Source organism: Myotis lucifugus, unplaced genomic scaffold (assembly GCF_000147115.1).
Source record: "Myotis lucifugus unplaced genomic scaffold, Myoluc2.0 scaffold_229, whole genome shotgun sequence".
NCBI classification, from domain to species: Eukaryota; Metazoa; Chordata; class Mammalia; order Chiroptera; family Vespertilionidae; genus Myotis; species Myotis lucifugus.
In genome coordinates, this window is record NW_005871277.1 from 1,071,636 (window position 1) to 1,088,131 (window position 16,496).

General features: G+C 59.5%; 2 protein-coding genes across 4 annotated transcripts in view; one reads left to right on the plus strand and one right to left on the minus strand.

Annotated features, from left to right (window-relative positions):
* The window catches only part of FOXN4 (forkhead box N4), a 17,674-nt gene extending 13,865 nt beyond the window's left edge, over nt 1-3,809 (plus strand). Inside the window, exons 7-9 of the mRNA XM_006098314.3 lie at nt 663-900; nt 1,895-2,287; nt 3,550-3,809. Coding sequence (XP_006098376.1) covers nt 663-900; nt 1,895-2,287; nt 3,550-3,809 — 891 coding nt within the window. The remainder of the gene's footprint in view (nt 1-662; nt 901-1,894; nt 2,288-3,549) is intronic.
* Nucleotides 3,810-9,886: 6,077 nt separating this feature from the next.
* Nucleotides 9,887-16,496, minus strand: part of ACACB (acetyl-CoA carboxylase beta) — a 49,645-nt gene continuing 43,035 nt past the window's right edge. The window contains exons 43-50 of one of the 3 annotated variants that reach the window (XM_023762046.1): nt 15,801-15,897; nt 15,241-15,376; nt 14,925-15,102; nt 13,474-13,586; nt 13,077-13,231; nt 12,364-12,534; nt 12,133-12,269; nt 9,887-11,523 (exon numbers count right to left, since the gene is read on the minus strand). In XM_023762046.1, coding sequence (XP_023617814.1) covers nt 11,397-11,523; nt 12,133-12,269; nt 12,364-12,534; nt 13,077-13,231; nt 13,474-13,586; nt 14,925-15,102; nt 15,241-15,376; nt 15,801-15,897 — 1,114 coding nt within the window. In that variant the 3' untranslated portion in view covers nt 9,887-11,396. Of the gene's footprint in view, nt 11,524-12,132; nt 12,270-12,363; nt 12,535-13,076; nt 13,232-13,473; nt 13,587-14,924; nt 15,103-15,240; nt 15,377-15,800; nt 15,898-16,496 lie in introns of those variants that run through there. The other 2 variants (XM_023762047.1, XM_023762048.1) reach the window with 2 other exon arrangements.

Consider the following 16,496-nt stretch of genomic DNA (forward strand, 5'->3'; position numbering starts at 1 on the left):
CCCGGCGAGAGCCTTTGCCTCTCTGAGCCTCCGTGTCCTCGCCTGCAAGAATGGGGAGAGTCGTCCCCAGCTGGCAAGTTAGAGAGGATTCTGCATGTCAAAGGCCTGGAAGCTCCTGGCACGTGGTTTCATCATTAGTAATGTTGTCCTTGTTGGCATCAAAGGAGAAGGTCAGAAGGTGCCAAGCTGTGGGGTCCCCAGCCTGGACTGTGTGCTTAGCAGAAATATTGTAAAATAGTGGCGGGGGGGGGGGGGCAGGGAAGGAGGGAGGGGGGGCAGAGAGAGAGAATAGGGTACGGTTTGAGGTGCATTACAGTATCCAGTTACCGAACAATAAACTAAGAGCATTTAAAACTGGTTGGCAGTTAATACACTTGACCGGTTATCCGTGCATTAGCAACCCCTCGCTTGCTTGCTCCCTGAGTGGGCGAGAAAGTGGAAAACCCAGCAGCCCTGGGCCCTGTTCTCAGGTAGGAACCATGATGGAGCTGAGCTGTCGCTGCCCCTTTCATCAGGGCATAGGCCCTCCAGTTTGCCACAGTCCCCACCGCTCTCTCTCGTCTTCCCAACTCGAGGTGGAGTGTTGGACCCTGTCCTGTAAGCCCGCGAGGCCCGAGCCCGAGACCCCCCTGGAGAGAGGGTTTGCAGGGGGGTCTCTGGAGGGGGCTCCTGCTGCCCATGTCCCCCCACAGACGGCGCCCGACGGCTGGAAGAACTCGGTGCGACACAACCTGTCCCTGAACAAGTGCTTCGAGAAGGTGGAGAACAAGACGAGCGGGTCCTCGCGCAAGGGCTGCCTGTGGGCCCTCAACCTGGCCCGCATCGACAGGATGGAGGAGGAGATGCACAAGTGGAAGAGGAAGGACCTGGCTGCCATCCACCGGAGCATGGCCCACCCGGGTGAGGCCCAGACCTGCCCGCCACCCCCATAAACACACACACACACATCACCGCCCAGCCCCGCCCCAGCCCAGCCCTCCTTCCCTCCTGTGACTCCATACCCTCCCTTCCCCACCCTCCCCAGGGGCCGCCGGCTGAGGGGCCTGGGCAGACACGTGACCAGCTGTGGAAGCTCACTAAGCAATCCCTAGTCCTCACACAGAAATGCTGACACGGGTCTAAAAAATAGTAGCGCCCAGAGTGGGCCGGGAGGTGGAGAAACAGGCGCCTGCATGGGCAATGGGTAGGAGCATAAGTTGTTCGACTTTTCCAGGGCCAAGTAATAGGTCCAAACCCTACACCCTGTACCCATTTATTGGTCCGGTTATTCTACCTCTGCCAATTAATGCTGCAGAAATCAAAGATTTGTAAGTATGCGCATCTATCAACACTCACATATGCATATATCCACACTCATTTCTTTAGATAGTTGAATGTATGTGTACACACACACACACACACACACACACACACATACACATCTATACATGGATATCTATCTATATAAAAGCCTAAGCAAATGTTCAACTGTCCGACTGTTAGTGATGATGCACACTGACCACCAGGGGGCAGACGCTCAACGCAGGAGCTGCTGAGCTGAGGTGACTTGGCAGCTGCGGTTCTCGGGTGACACGAAGTAGCAACAAAAATAATTTTATGGTTAGGTCACAACATGAGGAACTGTATTAAAGGGCCAGAAGGTTGAGAAACACTGCTCTAAGGCACTGTCCCATGAGGGGAGCCACTGTCATGGTCCGAGGTGCCTCTCGTTCCTGCACAACTTGGGGTTTCATCACATTCCCACAATGACCCTGTGCAGCGCACGATGCCCTCTCCTGGGTGCAGGGCCTGAGGTTCACAGAGTCTGACAGGCTTGCTCAGGTCACCCGGGTCCTCACGCGGGGATCTGAGCCCAGGCCTGGGCTGCCGAGTGACCTCTCCCCCTTGCCTGCAGAGGAGCTGGACAAGCTGATCTCGGACCGGCCAGAGAGCTGCCGCCGCCCTGGCAAACCGGGGGAGCCCGAGGCACCCGTGCTGAGCCACGCCACCACGGTGGCCATGGCCCACGGCTGCCTGGCCGTCTCCCAGCTCCCGCCCCAGCCGCTGATGACCCTGTCCCTGCAGTCGGTCCCCCTGCACCACCAGGTCCAGCCCCAGGCACACCTGGCCCCCGACTCGCCCGCCCCGGCCCAGACCCCACCCCTGCACGCCCTGCCGGACCTCAGCCCCAGCCCCCTGCCCCACCCGGCCGTGGGCAGGGCTCCCGTGGACTTCATCAACATCAGCACCGACATGAACCCCGAGGTGGATGCTCTGGACCCCAGCATCATGGACTTTGCTCTGCAGGGTGAGGCTGGAGGAATGGGTGATGGGAAGAGGGGGAGGGGAGAAGCTGGGAGCCGGGGCGGGGCAGGAAGACAGAGGAGGGCTGTCTGCATTCACCCCCAGCTCATTCCTTCAGCCAACACTTCCAGCCACCTGGGAACAGCACATTACACCAAGCTATACATTCATGGTGCTTACTGTACACCAGGCCTGGCCCAGCATTTCACAGGCAGCCTCCCACCTCACCCACAACAAGCAGGCCTGGGAGGTCACTGCATAGCCCATTCCGCCAGCGAGGACACTGAGGCAAAGAGAAGGCCCAGGGTCACCTGGCTAGTCAGTGGCAGAGCCAGGATTTCAACCCCAAACGTCCCATCAGTAGCTGCTGCAGCTGCATGTGCCAACCTCAGGCCGGTCACACTGACCCGCTGCCTGGCACACGGCCATCCTCCATGCACGGGAATGAATGAGTGAGTGAATGAATGAACGAACGAGCGAACGAACAAACAAGAGAAGGTCAGGTTTCAGTGAAGGCTCATGGTCCATCCACTCACTAACACTGGTGTACCTACTATGTGCTAGCCCATAGCCTCTGCCCTCCAGGCATGTCTAGCAAGGAACATGGACAGGCGCGCAGCGTAGTCAGCCAGCAAGCTAGTGCGTTGGTTGTAGCTGGGAAACGGGGGTGTCGGAGCCTCCCTGCTTCCCCCCGGATTCTTGTGTGTTAACCTGATGAAGGAAGGGAACTGCTGTTTTGTCCTCCGGCTTTGACCAGGATGGTACCCCGGAACGAGGGCTGAGTGCTTCCACGCCTCCCTGGTTTAGGGGGTGGGTTCTCAGATGCCTCTGTTTCATCCGGGGGAGCTGAGGCTCTAGGACAGCGGTTCTCAACCTGTGGGTCGCGACCCCTTTGGCGGTCAAACGACCCTTTCACAGGGGTCGCCTAAGACCATCCTGCATATCAGATATTTATATGACGATTCATAACAATAGCAACATTACAGTTATGAAGTAGCAACGAAAATAATTTCATGGTTGGGTCACAACATGAGGAACTGTATTTAAAGGGCCAGAAGGTTGAGAACCACGGCTCTAGGAGGAAGTGACGTTCCTAGGGGTGCCCCGTGGGGAGGTGAGGGCCGGGCTGGGACTCCGGCTCCTCCGGGTGTTTCTCCGACAACACGGAACTTTAAATTCCACACGTGGCCCCGGCCCCTCCCTAAGAGGGGATTGGAACTCGGGTCTGACATGAGCCAGCTCACTGAACGCCTTTGTCTTTGGAAGGGAACCTCTGGGAGGAGATGAAGGACGAGGGCTTCAGCCTGGACACGCTGGGGGCCTTCGGAGACTCCCCCCTCGGCTGCGAGCCGGGGGCCTCGGGCCTGACCCCCGTCTCTGGCAGCAGCGATCAGTCCTTCCCGGACTTGCAGGTGACGGGTCTGTACACGGCATACTCGGCTCCGGACAGTGTGGCCGCATCGGCCGCCGCCGCCTCCTCTCAGTACCTGGGCGCCCCTGGCAACAAGCCCATAGCCCTGCTGTGAGCTGGTGGCCTCGCCCGCCAGGCCAGTGCTCCTCCTGCTCCCACAGGGGGCTGAGCCTCTGGGGGGCTGCTGGCACTCCCTGCCCCCCCCCACACCTCCACAGGAAGCCTGTGGGGCCTCCCAGGTCGGGAGGACAGAGGAGAGTGGACAAGCATCCTGACCTCCTCCCTCCCCGATGCTCCTGGGACCGGAGATGCGAGGCCTCCAGCCGGCCTCCTGCTGGGCCCCATCCACGACCTGCAGCCCATTGGGGACGCCTCGCTGCACCCCGGAAACACCCTGGTGGGAAGGAAGGCCCTTTAATTTATTCTCCTCGGATGAACCATCTGCCGCAGCCGCTAGTGGACAGGCCCTGAGGCCCAGGGTGGCAACCTGACTTCTCTTGGATTGCAAGAGGCTGAACTTGGAAAATGGGTGCCCGCCCCCCTCCACCAGCCCCCCCCCCCCCCCCGCCCCGGCCTCCAGGCCCATTCCTCCTGTAGTCTCCTAGAAGCCCGTAGAGCAGATTCCTGGGCCACGACAGGCACGTGACCCCGCGTACATTTATTTATATTTATTGGAGCCCAATCAAGCCACCTCTTCGAATACAGCCGCAGCCCTGGAATGAGACTCCGGGTCCCTGTCTGCATCCCGGCAACCCTAACACCTAAGCTCTCCGCGGACCCCATCTCCAAAGGGCTCTGAGTCCCCTTGCGGCCCGGGCTGTTCTGTAGAAGGAACAAGCACTTTTGATCTGTGAAGCATCCAGTTTTGAAAACGTAGAGACCAGATAGTTTCCGAACTGTTCAGTCACGATTCCGATCTCTCCCCACGTGGACGAAGGGGGTGGGCGCCCCACACTTTTGGGTCGCCAGGGCTTCCTAAGGGCAAATCGGGTTGAATGAATGGGGGAGGGGGGCTTTGTGTCTGGAATTTAAGACGCCCCAATGGGAAGAAAGCAAACTGAACGCTGGAAAGCTCGACCCACACGGTGAGGGGGTGCGGGGGTGCGGGGGTGAGGGGGTGCGGGGGTGAGGGGGTGCGGGGGTGCGGGGGGACGAAGCTGCGATGCCGAGTATTCATTGGCACTTGTCCATTCCATTGCCCTGTGGCCATTTTAATGTGGTTTTTTCCCTCTTGTTGCCAATTACTGACTTTCCCAGTGGCGGGTTCTGTAGACAGCTGGGGCGGAGGGGAGCCAGGTGCATGGCGTGGAGAAAGGAGAAAGGAATCTCCCAGCTCGTGGCTTGAGCAACTAGATGTTTCTGTGTGTTGGGGGTGGGGGGGTTCCCTAATCCTCAAGCCAGAATTTTCCAATGAACCAGCAGGTCAGCCAGCCCCCGGGGAGACTGGGGGTTCAGCCCTGTCTTGAAGAGCCATCTCTAAGTCCTCAGACACAGCCCTGTGCTGCCCGTCTGCCCGGCTCTGCCGGCTGCTTTGGGGGACACGCCCCCACACGTTACGAAGTTTGAGCTGTTGTTAATGAAGCCCCGTGTTCGGGTGACGCGGACACTATGTAAGCGTAGTATTGGATAACTTGTCTGTCAATAAAGGCTGAACGGCAGCTCTGTGGCTCCCAGGGCGGGGTGGGCGGGGTGGACAGCAACATCACACCTCGCAGGGCAGACCCTATTTACAGATGGGGAAACTGAGGCCCAGAGAGGTGACACCACAGCCACATGGAATCCAGGTCTTCTGATGCCACATTCCCATCACCCCGGACACTGGGAGGAGACTGTCACCACCAATAAGTTAGCACGGCTGCCACTCGCTGTCCCTCAGCGCCAGGCTCCTGACAGGCACCGTCTCAGCCCTGTTCGCTGCTCAGGAAGGCGGGGGGGAGGACTCTAGGCCAAGTGAAGAGGAGCACCGAGTCCAGGGCTCAGACTCCAGAGCCGGAGCCCAGCGGGATGAGGTGGGGCTACCTCTGGTGACCCCTGGGGTGGATGGACGAAGGCTGTGGTGCGAGCAGCTGCACCCTCACAGCGCCAGGCCCCGGGCTGGGCACTGCCGTGAACCAACTGTCAGTCCCCATGACAACCCTGACGGGTGTGTCATTCATATTACACCCAGTTTGCAAATGAAGAAACTGAGGCTCAGGACACAGACACCAGGGGGTGAGGGCATGAGTGGGGGGTGGGGGGATAAGGACACATATGTAATACCTTAATCAATAAAGAGAGAAACAGGCTCAGAGGTTAAGCAGGTGACTTGCCACCCAACATAACGGCAAAAGGATGTGATTAGGAGTCTAACTCTTAAGCCCACCCAGGAAGTGGCCTGCAGCCTCCCTAGGGAGGCCAGATTCACACACACACACACACACACACACTCACACACACACACACGACAATTAGCAAGTAAGAGGGTATGCGAGGAGGGGGCTGGGGTGGTATGAGGCCGTGCTGATGGGGGCCCCCCAGTGGAGACCAGGCAGATGGCAGGGAGAGGATGCCTGCAGCACCCCAGCACCCGCTTCTCAGCTTGGCTCCAGGGGGACCCTGTGACCCAGGCCCGGCCGAAGAACGCATCACAGCCTCCAGCTGCCCCCAGCGACTGGTTGGGGTCAGAGGGCAAGTGATCGAGGCCTGTGGGTCACAACCCGTACAGAGCACCACCCAAGGACTCCCTAGAAGGGATGGGGCAGGGGCAGCCTCCAGGGGGCGCTGACCTGGGAGGAGAAAGCCTGAGTGGGGGGGTCACCATGAGGAGAGGGCGGGAGCCGTGACGAGTCTGACCTCCGTGCCTGACACAGGCAGGTGGGCCCAGGCCCCACAGGCAAACCTGCCAAGGTCGCAGCCACAGGTCGGGATGCGCTGACACCGCAGGAGGCGTGAGGGGGAGACCGGAGGGGCCGGCTTCACTGAGGCTCGCTCTGGAGATGGGCAACTAACGGGAGACCAACCACCTGGGCCCTGCCACCTGCCGCACTGAGACCAGCACTCACAGGCGGCCTCTCCCTGAAACCGCGCGGCCATCCACTCAGTGCTGGGTGGTCCCATTTCCCAGGCGAGGAAACTGAGGCTCAGAGAGGGTGAGAAATCACCCACATTCTAACAACCAAAGTCATCAAACACTGGCGAACGTGTAGGGGGGCTTATTCCTCCTTCTCCACGTGGGATGTATAACCCCTGGGGTGGGCAGAAGAACGGCCTGGTTCCTTATCCAGAACCCGAGGCCATGTTACATCAAGGGGCATGGAGGGAGCAGGTGCAATTAAAGGTGCTGATTAGCTGCCCTGAAGAGAGAGTCTTCTGGATTCGCCAGGTGAGCCCAATGCAACCACGGGATCCTTATCAGGAAAAGAGGGAGGCGGGAGGGTCAGGGTCAGCTCTGAAGGTGGAAAAATAAAACAAAACCAAAAAAACCCCAGAAAACCGAATCTTCCCTTAGAGCCTCTGTGAGGACCGAGCCGGCCAGCACCCTGGTTTGAGCCCCCTGAGCCCCATGTTAGACTTCTGACCGCCAGACCCGTCGAAAAATAAATGTGTGGTTTTTAAGCCACTGTGTGTGGTCATCAGGGCGGCGGCCGCAGGAGACACACATCACCCTGTTCACAGAGGAGGAAACAGGCTCAGAGTGGCTGAGCACTTACCTGTGATGAGTGACACGCAGGATGGGTTCCGACGCCCTTCCTCCCCACGGTCTCCTCAGCCCCAGAGGGCCCGGCCGCGGGCGGGCGTGGGAGAACCTCCGAGGTTACACTGCTGGGCTCTGACCCCAGGCCCGCAGGCCTGCCGGCTCCTGGTGTGGCGTTGGCTCATCAAGGAGGTTTGGGGAGAGGGGAGAGATATGGCCAGACCTGGCCATGAGTTCCTGCAGGGACCCCCACCTCTGGACGACGCTGGTCGTGCCCACCTGTTCTTCCTCTGGGTGTAGATCCCGGAGCCCTGATTTTGGGGGGGGGGGGGGGGGCAGGACAAACGCCAAACTAAGGACTGAAACGTGGAGAACTTCCTGGGCCGGAGGCAGGGGGCGTGGCAGCCCGGGCAGGAGCAGCTGGGCGGGTGAGGGAGGCACGGGCAGGGGGATCCAGGAATGGAGACTGGCTGATGGTGTTTGTATACCCTGTCTAGGGTGTTGGGGAGATGCCAGTAAAAGGATTCAGTGACTTTTGAGTTAAAATTACTTCTAGGCGCCCTAACCGGTTTGGCTCAGTGGATAGAGCGTTGGCCTGCGGACTCAAGGGTCCCAGGTTCGATTCCGGTCAAGGGCATGTACCTTGGTTGCGGGCACATCCCCAATGGGGAGTGTGCAGGAGGCAGCTGATCAATGTTTCTCTCTCATCGATGTTTCTAACTCTCTATCCCTCTTCCTTCCTCTCTGTAAAAAATCAGTAAAATATATTTTTAAAATTTTACTTCTAGGCGACCCCTCTTAGGATGGCTACTATTAAAAAAGAAAAAGCTGCCCGGCCGGCGTGGCTCAGTGGTTGAGTGTTGACCTATGAACCAGGAGGTCATGGTTTGATTCCCGGTCAAGGGCACGTGCCCAGGTTGCAGGTTCAATCCTCAGTGTGGGGCGTGCGGGAGGCAGCCGATCAATGATTCTCTCTCATCACTGCTGTTTCTCTCTCTCTCTCTCTCTCTCTCTCTCTCTCTCTCTCTCTCCCCCCCTCCCTCTCTCCCTCTCCCTCTCCCTCTCCCTTCTCTGAAATCAATTTTTTTTCCAATGTTTTGTTTTTTTTTTTAAAGAAAAAGCCCATGAAACAAGGGCTGGTGGGGATGTGCAGAAACCAGAAGCCTGCGTGCTGATGGTGGGATGTAAAATGGGGGTGGGCAGAGGGAAACAGTATGAAGGCGCCTCAGAAAAATGAAACAGAACCATCATATGACCCAGCAAGTCGACCCCAAAGAAGTGAGAACAGACTTGACCAGATATTTGTACATCCACGTTCATAGCAGCGTTACCCACGGCAGCCCAGCGGTGGGAGCCGCTCAGATGTCCATCGGTGGGTAAGTGGATGGACAACACAGTGGACTATTGTCCACCTTGGAAAGGAGACGCTGACACGTGCTCTAACACGGACGCACAGTGAGGCCGCCACGCTAAGTGAGAGAAGCCGTGGCAAAAGGACCAACACTGTGGGATTCCTTGTCTGAGGTCCTAGAGCAGCCAAACTCCGAGAGAGAAAGCAGACGGCGGTTCCCCGGGGCTGGAGGGGAGGGGGACGTGAGGAGTTAGTGTTAGTGGGTTTGGAGTTTCAACTGGAGCTGAATAAAATGCTGTGGAGACAGAGGGTGCTGGTGATGGTTGCACAACAACGAATGTACTTCATGCCACTGCACGCCAGACTGGTACGTGTTACGCATATTCTGCCACAATAAGCAATGTCTTCTAGGCCCTTGGCCTGTGTTTCCTGCAGACGACGCTGCTCGGAGATATACCACACGGGTCAGGGTATCACAAGACAAATCTCCCCCTTTACTCAGCAGCCAGCGGGACCCAGGGATCCCCAGGTATATGTCGCACTTACAACCCCACCTTTCACACATCACACAAAAGGGGGAGCACAGCGGACCGAACGGCTCGGGATTTACGCAAGGGGGGCAGCCTGGGTGCACGGGACCCCTCTGACCAGCTGTGTGACCTTGGACAAGTCCACTCATCTCCGAGCCGAGGTTCTGTCTAGAAAGATGAGGACACAGGGCAGCATGTGTCTCAGAGGCTCAGAGGATTGCATGAGGTGGCGGCTCACTGGTTAACGCCCGAGCATTCTGCCTGGGCCTGCGCTGCTCACCAAGGCCTCAGTCCACACGCAGGGGCCTGTCCTTCCCGGCCCTGGAGGCTGGCCTGCTACGGGCCCCCGAGGGAGGAACATCGGCCTCGTCAGGGAAGGTACTTGCAGCTGAGGGCCAGGGGGCTGCATCCACAGCCAGGAGCCTGTCGTGTCTGTGATCGAGCTGGAGAGGCTCTGTACTCCCCCTGTAGCCTTCAGGGGAGGAAGTCCAGTCCTGGCTGCGTCCTGAGCTGGGGGCTGGCTGCAAAGCCCAGCGGTGGCAGGAAGATGGCGGCCCCGGGGGGTGGTGGGGGGGTGGGAATCGCTCGGGGAGGCGGGCTGCCTTTGCTGATCCAGATATTCAGTCAAGGCCAAATGCTTCCTTTAAAAAATAATTTATTCCACACATCTCATGGTAGGTTCCTCCACCCCCCGTGCCTGGGTAGCAGCTAGCCGTCAACCGGTCTCTCCCTGCAGAATCAAGGGGCGTCCCCGACACAGAAAACATCCGGTTCCCAAAGCAGCACGGGCTCCCCGCTCCCTGGCCTCGGGATGGAACCACCAGTAATTCATTAGTCCCCCCCCCCCTCACTGCCCCCACGCCAGCGATGTCATTAGCTGGTGACCAGACTATTTTTTTTTTTTAACTCAAGACAGCCTCAAGCATCTGGCGTGCGAGGGGGCTTCCCTGGGCAACCATTGTCCTCCAAATTGGCCAGGCGTCACGTTGGATGTTCTCAAACTGCCCGTCACTGACGTGGGGGCGGCCAGCTCCCCCCGTGGCCGGCACCGGGGACGATGGATGAGGCCGGGAGGGCAGGCCCTGCGCTGTGCAGCCTGCAGGGCTGTGCTGGTGGGCGTGTCGCAAAGGCTCCCTGAGCAAATCGGCGTGGTCCTGTGGCCCAGTCCTGGGAGACCAACAGCTCTGCCCCTCGGGCTGGATCCCGCCACAACATCAAGGCACCAGAGGAGAGGGTGACGGTGACTTGAAGGGGCCCCCCACAGGGGTGGTGGCCATCCCAGCCCTGATGCCTGTGAGCAGGTGGGCTGTGAGTTTGGGAGGGCTTTCCGCTGCCTCTGGAGCCCCAACAGGGCAGGAGGGTACCTGGAAAGGGTGGCCAATCCCGTGGTGGGGGCGGGGCTGGTCCTTGTCCTCAGAGGGAGGGGCAGGCAGGGGGCTGTGAGCCTCCCAGAAGAGATCTCCATGTGCCCGGGACCTTACCCCTGGGCAACCCTGCTCATTTTCCACTCCTTTCCCCAAAACGGAACCTCTGCCCCTGAGCGCTAAGCACGGCCTGCCGATGGGCCATCCCTAGCGACTCACTAGGGGACATCGGGGAACAAGATTCCATTTTATTCTCTTAATAAATATCACGGGTACCCTTGCCCGGGCGACTCGACAGTCTCCAAATAGCAGTGTTACAAAAATAGGTTTCTCTTCTTCGTCTTGTCTCTTTCTTTCTTTCCTCGGCCTCTGTGTTCTGCTGAAATATAGATGTTTACAGCAAGAGCCGGTCTCCGAGTAAAAAAAATAAGATCCCACGATCTGATATAAAACGAGCCTCAGAGGACACCGGGGTCCCGCACGCCAGGCACCAGAAGGGAAGGGAACTCGGGCGCTTGGGTTCAATTCGATTCAGCGATGCAGCAAGAATGTCTTCAGAGACAAATATTCCCAACAACGGAGAGGAGGCGCTTTCCGCCTGGAGAGGGCGCTCCTGAGCGGTTTATTGGGACAGGAGTGAGTTGGGAGCCAGCAGCCCTGCAGAACTGCCCGAGGACTTTTTGTTTTAAAAAGCAAACCCCCGTGGTCCTGGCCAGGGCCTGCGGTCGGCGGGCCGGTGCGGTTCCTCTTGCCCGTGGTGCTGTGAGTGGCCAGTGGGCAGCGCTCAGGTGGAGGCCGGGCTGTCCATGGTGGACAGGAGGTGAGCGACCTGGGCCCGCTGGGCCGGGCTGATGTGCTCGCTCATGTACATCATGCAGTCCACAGCCACCTCGGGGTTTTCTTGGACCAGGCTGCAGGGGACGGGAGAGAAGGGTTGGGGTCACCCAGCGTGGCCCTAAGAATCGCTGTGCAGGGCCATGTCACCTTCCTGGGTGGGCAAGAACCCCGAGCTCCCCAACCTCTTCCTGCTGTGGTTGCCATGGGGGGTGACGGTCCCATGCAGGAGGGAATATGGCCTGGGGGTCAGGCTGCCTCAAGAAACGACAGGGGACCCTACAGGTCACTAGTGGTGTTACTGAGACCTGAACTTTAGCTTCATGCCCCAAACGGGGTCCCACATGATCTACTTCCTTCCTCCCAGGGGACCCCATGAGAATGGGGGGGAGCAAACCATCCAGAAAGGCTGATACCGAATGGGAGCCAGCAGCCCAAGGCCTGTGGGTTCTCTGGCCATGACCTTGGACAAGCCACCCTTTCTATTCCAACCCGATCCTGAACTGAAATCCTCGCACACCCTCGCACGGCACCCCCAGGGCTCTGGGGGAGTCTGGGCCTCTTTGCTGGGGGCTGGGCCCAGGGCTGTGGTGGGGACCTCGGGCCTGCAGTGTTGGGACAGGCAGCTGGAGGCCGATCCCAGCTCTGCACTTGCTGGTCAGTCCGAGGGATGGGCGGCCACTCACCCTCGGATGGTCTTGAGGACAGAATCCCGCTTCAGGTACTTGATGTTCTCGCCGATGGTGGAGCGCAGCCCGTCGCCCACCTGCCAGTGCTGCTCCAGCCACTGCACCACCATCTGGTTGTTGTCCCACAGGTAGGCCTGGGGGAGGGGGAGAGCAGAGGCTGCCTCAGGGGGGACCCGCGGCTGCGCAGGCCCACCCAGCGCCCACCCGCCCGCCTCTGCCCTGGCCCACCTTGACGGCGCCCTCCGTCTCCACGAACCAGCGGCGCAGCATGGACTGGATGTGCACGTGGCTGAGCTCGCTGCTGACCTGCAGGATCTCCTGCTTCACCTGGTCCTCCAGCAGCAGGCGGCGCAGGCGCCAGTACAGGAAGGTGCGCGAGGTCCTCCACTCCAGGATGTCCTGCGGGAAAGCCCAGGCCTGAGTCCCCGCTGCCCAGGGCTGAGCCGGCAGTGGGAGCGGGCTCTGGGATCATGCCCATTTCACAGGCCAGGAAACTGAGGCCCGGGGAGGTGAAGACACCCGCCCGAGCAGCGGCAGAGCCAGGACTTTGCCAGAACGTTAGACGGGCTTCCCAGAGGCAAGGCGTAGCAGGTGACTGACTCTGGGAGGTCCTCTTGGGGGTGGGGCCCTGGGGCAGGGGTTGTGATGGCCAGAGGTGGGTGAACACGGGGCAGAAACCACGCTTCCCACATCCGGCTCAGCAGTTACAGCCACACACAGCCTGGTGGTCCCAAACCTCCCTGCCTATCGAAATCTCTTGGGGATTTGGGGGAAAAAATACTGATGTCGGACTCCCACTCCCGAAATCCTGATCTAACTGGTCTGGACATGGGCTCCGGGATGTTGTGAAGCTGCCAGGGCGATGCTGACATGCAGGTGAGCCCAGGTCTCCTCCCTGAGCTGGAAGCCAGCGCCCGGCCGGCCTGGCCGCGGGTGCTTACGGAGATGACGCCCTTCTCCAGCATCCTGCCCGGCGTGTCGTGGAGGTCGGCGAACTGCACCGCCACCTGGTGGTAGATGGGCAGCAGCAGCTCCTCCCGGGCCTTCAGCCGGCCCTCCAGGTCCTTGCGCTCCTTGTCGGAGAGATCAGCCGCTCCTGCGGGCCAGGGCACAAACCAGAGTTTGCAGGAGGCCTGAGCTCTAACTGTGACCGCACCCCCCAACCAAGCTGCTCCTGTAGGGTCAGAAGCACCCCCACAATGGCGAGATGGGGCCGACTTGCTACATGTGAACATTTAAAATCTCTCCCAAGTTGGTAGCTGTTTGGGTAGGTCTCCCACAGCGGCGTGGGCTGGGCCCCCCTGACGGCGGCGGGTGGCGCACGGCGGACCCTCGCACCTAACTGCTCCACGAGCTTCTTGTAAGTGGGGTCGATCCTCCTCATGGCCTTTATCTGGTCTTTCTTTCGGAACTTAATCTCCACTGTTCCCTCCGGCTCCAGAACACCCCCCCTGAAAAAAACAAGAGGTAGGGGTGAGGTGGGTGCGGGGTCCCCCAGCCAGTGACAGCCAGCCAGGAGACATGGGGTTGAGGCGAGGAACCAGGACGTCTGGGTGTCAGTTCCGAGCTCTTTCACTGACTCGCTCTGTGACCCTGGGCAACTCACCTTCCCTCTCTGGTCCTCTGCTTCTATATCCACACAATGAGGGGCTGAGCCTGTGTTTTAAATAAAGTTTCTGAACTCTAGGAGGCCCTTTCCGCTCTAAGCTCTAAGCGTGTGACTTTTTCCAGGACAGCACAGCCCTCCGACCCCTCAGCCGGTCCTTCCTGACCTTCCTAATTGCTGCTCTCCCAGAGCCGGGGTACCGTTTCTTATCTCCTTACAGCTCTCAACGGCACGATGAGGAGTCCAACCCGGTCCCATAGGAGCTGCCCTCCCATATCCAACCCTCTCACCCACCCCTCAGATTCCTCCGGCCCCCTTTTCCTGTGATAACTTGGAAGCCCTGAGGAATATTGTATGTAGCTCTGAGCTTCCTGGCAGCCAGAGCAAAAAGTGAATGAGGCTGCTCATACCTGAGTCCTCCGGGAGGATCTGGGCACCCTGGAGGTGGGACAGGGTTAGCCGATCTGTGCCCTACCACAATGCCTAGCATTGCCTGGTGTGTGGTAACGTGCTCGATAACATAGTCACTGAATGTATGGATGAATAAGGGCGTGAACACAGGAATAGGATGCCTGTATTTTGGGCAGAACTACTCTTAAGGCCTTTATATCCTGCACAGCACGTAGCAGTGAATCTTCACTCTGCCAAGGTTTCTCTCCCTGAAGACCTGGTATCCCGTCAGGCGAGTCTTCATTCAGTCGTTTGTTTGCCGCTATTTCTCAACCACCCAGCAGGTGTGACTGTGCCAGGCAGGCCCTGGGTTATAAAACTGGACAAAATGCAGCCCCTACAGGAACTCAGAGCTCTGGGAGAGACTCAGAGTTCAGTGAGAACCAGGTGACTGGTTCTCACTGGTCTTATTTCCCTTTTCATCCTGGCTGCCAGGTAGCTCAGGTGCTTTTGGTCTTTCCTTACTTGATTGCAAACTTCCTTGGGGAGCAGAGGAGTGTAAGTTAAGAAAGAACAGACAATTCCTCCACCACCTCTTTGCTTCGGCCACTTGCTCTAATGAGAAAAACCCAATTGGATACTGGACGCAAGTTTCAGGTTAAACTGGAAGCGCTCCATCCTTCAGAAACAGAGCGCCCCCGAGATCCCAAGCCGGTGGCTCTAAGGTGAAGGGGCCTCCGACTGGCAGAGAGAATAGGAGAAGGCTGAGGCAGGCTGAGGGCGACACACCCACCTGCTCTCTTTGTCCGCGTACATCTCTATGCACAGGGGGTTGATGGTGGAGTCCAGGACCACCCAGGAGCCGCCCCGGAGCTCCGCGTAGGGCGGGATGTAGATGAGGATGGGCTGTTTGTACTGCCGGAGGCCGTCCACGATGTAGGCCCCGAACTTCAGCACCTGGTCATACATATCTGAAAAGCAAAGCTCCCATTCTCAGGGTTGTGCCGGGGGCTCAGCTAAGACAACGATGGGACCAGACACAGAAAACACGGTGTCGCCACCCTGAGGGGGTGTCCTGGATGCTGGCCCTGCGGTTTCAGGGCACCCACCTTTCATGCCACCGGAGAAACCCCGCCAGTTGGCAAAGATCATCAGGGGCAACTTCTCCTGGTTGAAATCCTTGATGACCTGGGCCGTCTTGTAGGCGGAGTCCGGGAACCACACCTGGCCCGCCTGCTGGGTTATCTGCAACACAGAGCCAGCCGCCTGAGAAGGCTCTGGCAGGGGCGGCCTCGCGACCTGGGACGGGCGGGCACCCTGACCAGCGTGGGCACCAGCACCAGAGCCAGGCTCACAGGGAGGGCGCCTCCCACTGCAGCCCAGAGAGGTCCTGCTGCCCATTTATAGGCTCAGAGGGGCCTGAGCTCATCAAGCCAGAGGGATGGGCGAGAGGCGGGAGGGATTCCCAGGGACCCTCTGGCATCCTCTGAGGAGGAAGGAAGCTGGTGTGGAAGGTTCTGCCACCGCAGAGATGGGGCTGGGGAAATGGCACTGAGTCCCAGGCTGTCTCCTCCGAGTCTCTGAGCTGGAGGGGCAGGTTCGCAGCCACCAGGACCCACACCTGTGGCTGAGCCCACAAATCAGCAGCCCCAGCCCCCTGGCCCCTCACCTTGGCCTCAGAATCCAGGTTGGCGGGGTCTGCGGGCACCACCACCTCCACCGTCCGCGTCTCCACGGCGATCACGCCGACAGGGATGCCCCCCAGCCTGCGAGGCGGAGCACAGGTGAGCCCGTGCGGGGCGCACCCCCAGGCAGTGCAGGGGGCGGTGGGGCCCACCCATCCCGGCTGTCACGCTACGGGTGTCCTGGGAGTGGGCAGTGGTGGCTGGGAGGGAGGCCCGCAGGGCCAGCGCTGCTGTCACTGCAGAGGGTTTACTGGACGGCAACGCAGCTGTCCAAAGCAGTAAGCGCCTCGCGAGCCGGGAGCTGGAAAGGTCCCGTGGTGCTCGCTGGGGCCACGGCCGCCACAGGAGGGGAGGGCCCGCCAGTGACAGCCTGAGGCAGCACTGGCTTCGAGGACTCCCCGTGATGCCACGTTCTCCGTGCCACGAGCCACCCGGGGCTACCGAGTGCTTGGAATGGGGCGAGTACGACCGAGGAACTGACACGTCACCCCCTTTCGTTTTCATTCATGCACACTGGAGTTGCAGCCACCACAGTGGGCAGCACGGTCCTAGACACCAAGTCGCATTGGGAAAGGATGGAGGGACACTGAGCCCAAAGGAGCTCTGGCACAGGGGATGCGTGACAGCTGCCACGGTCACCCCCGGACACGGCTGCCCCGTGCTGTGTGACACTGTATTAC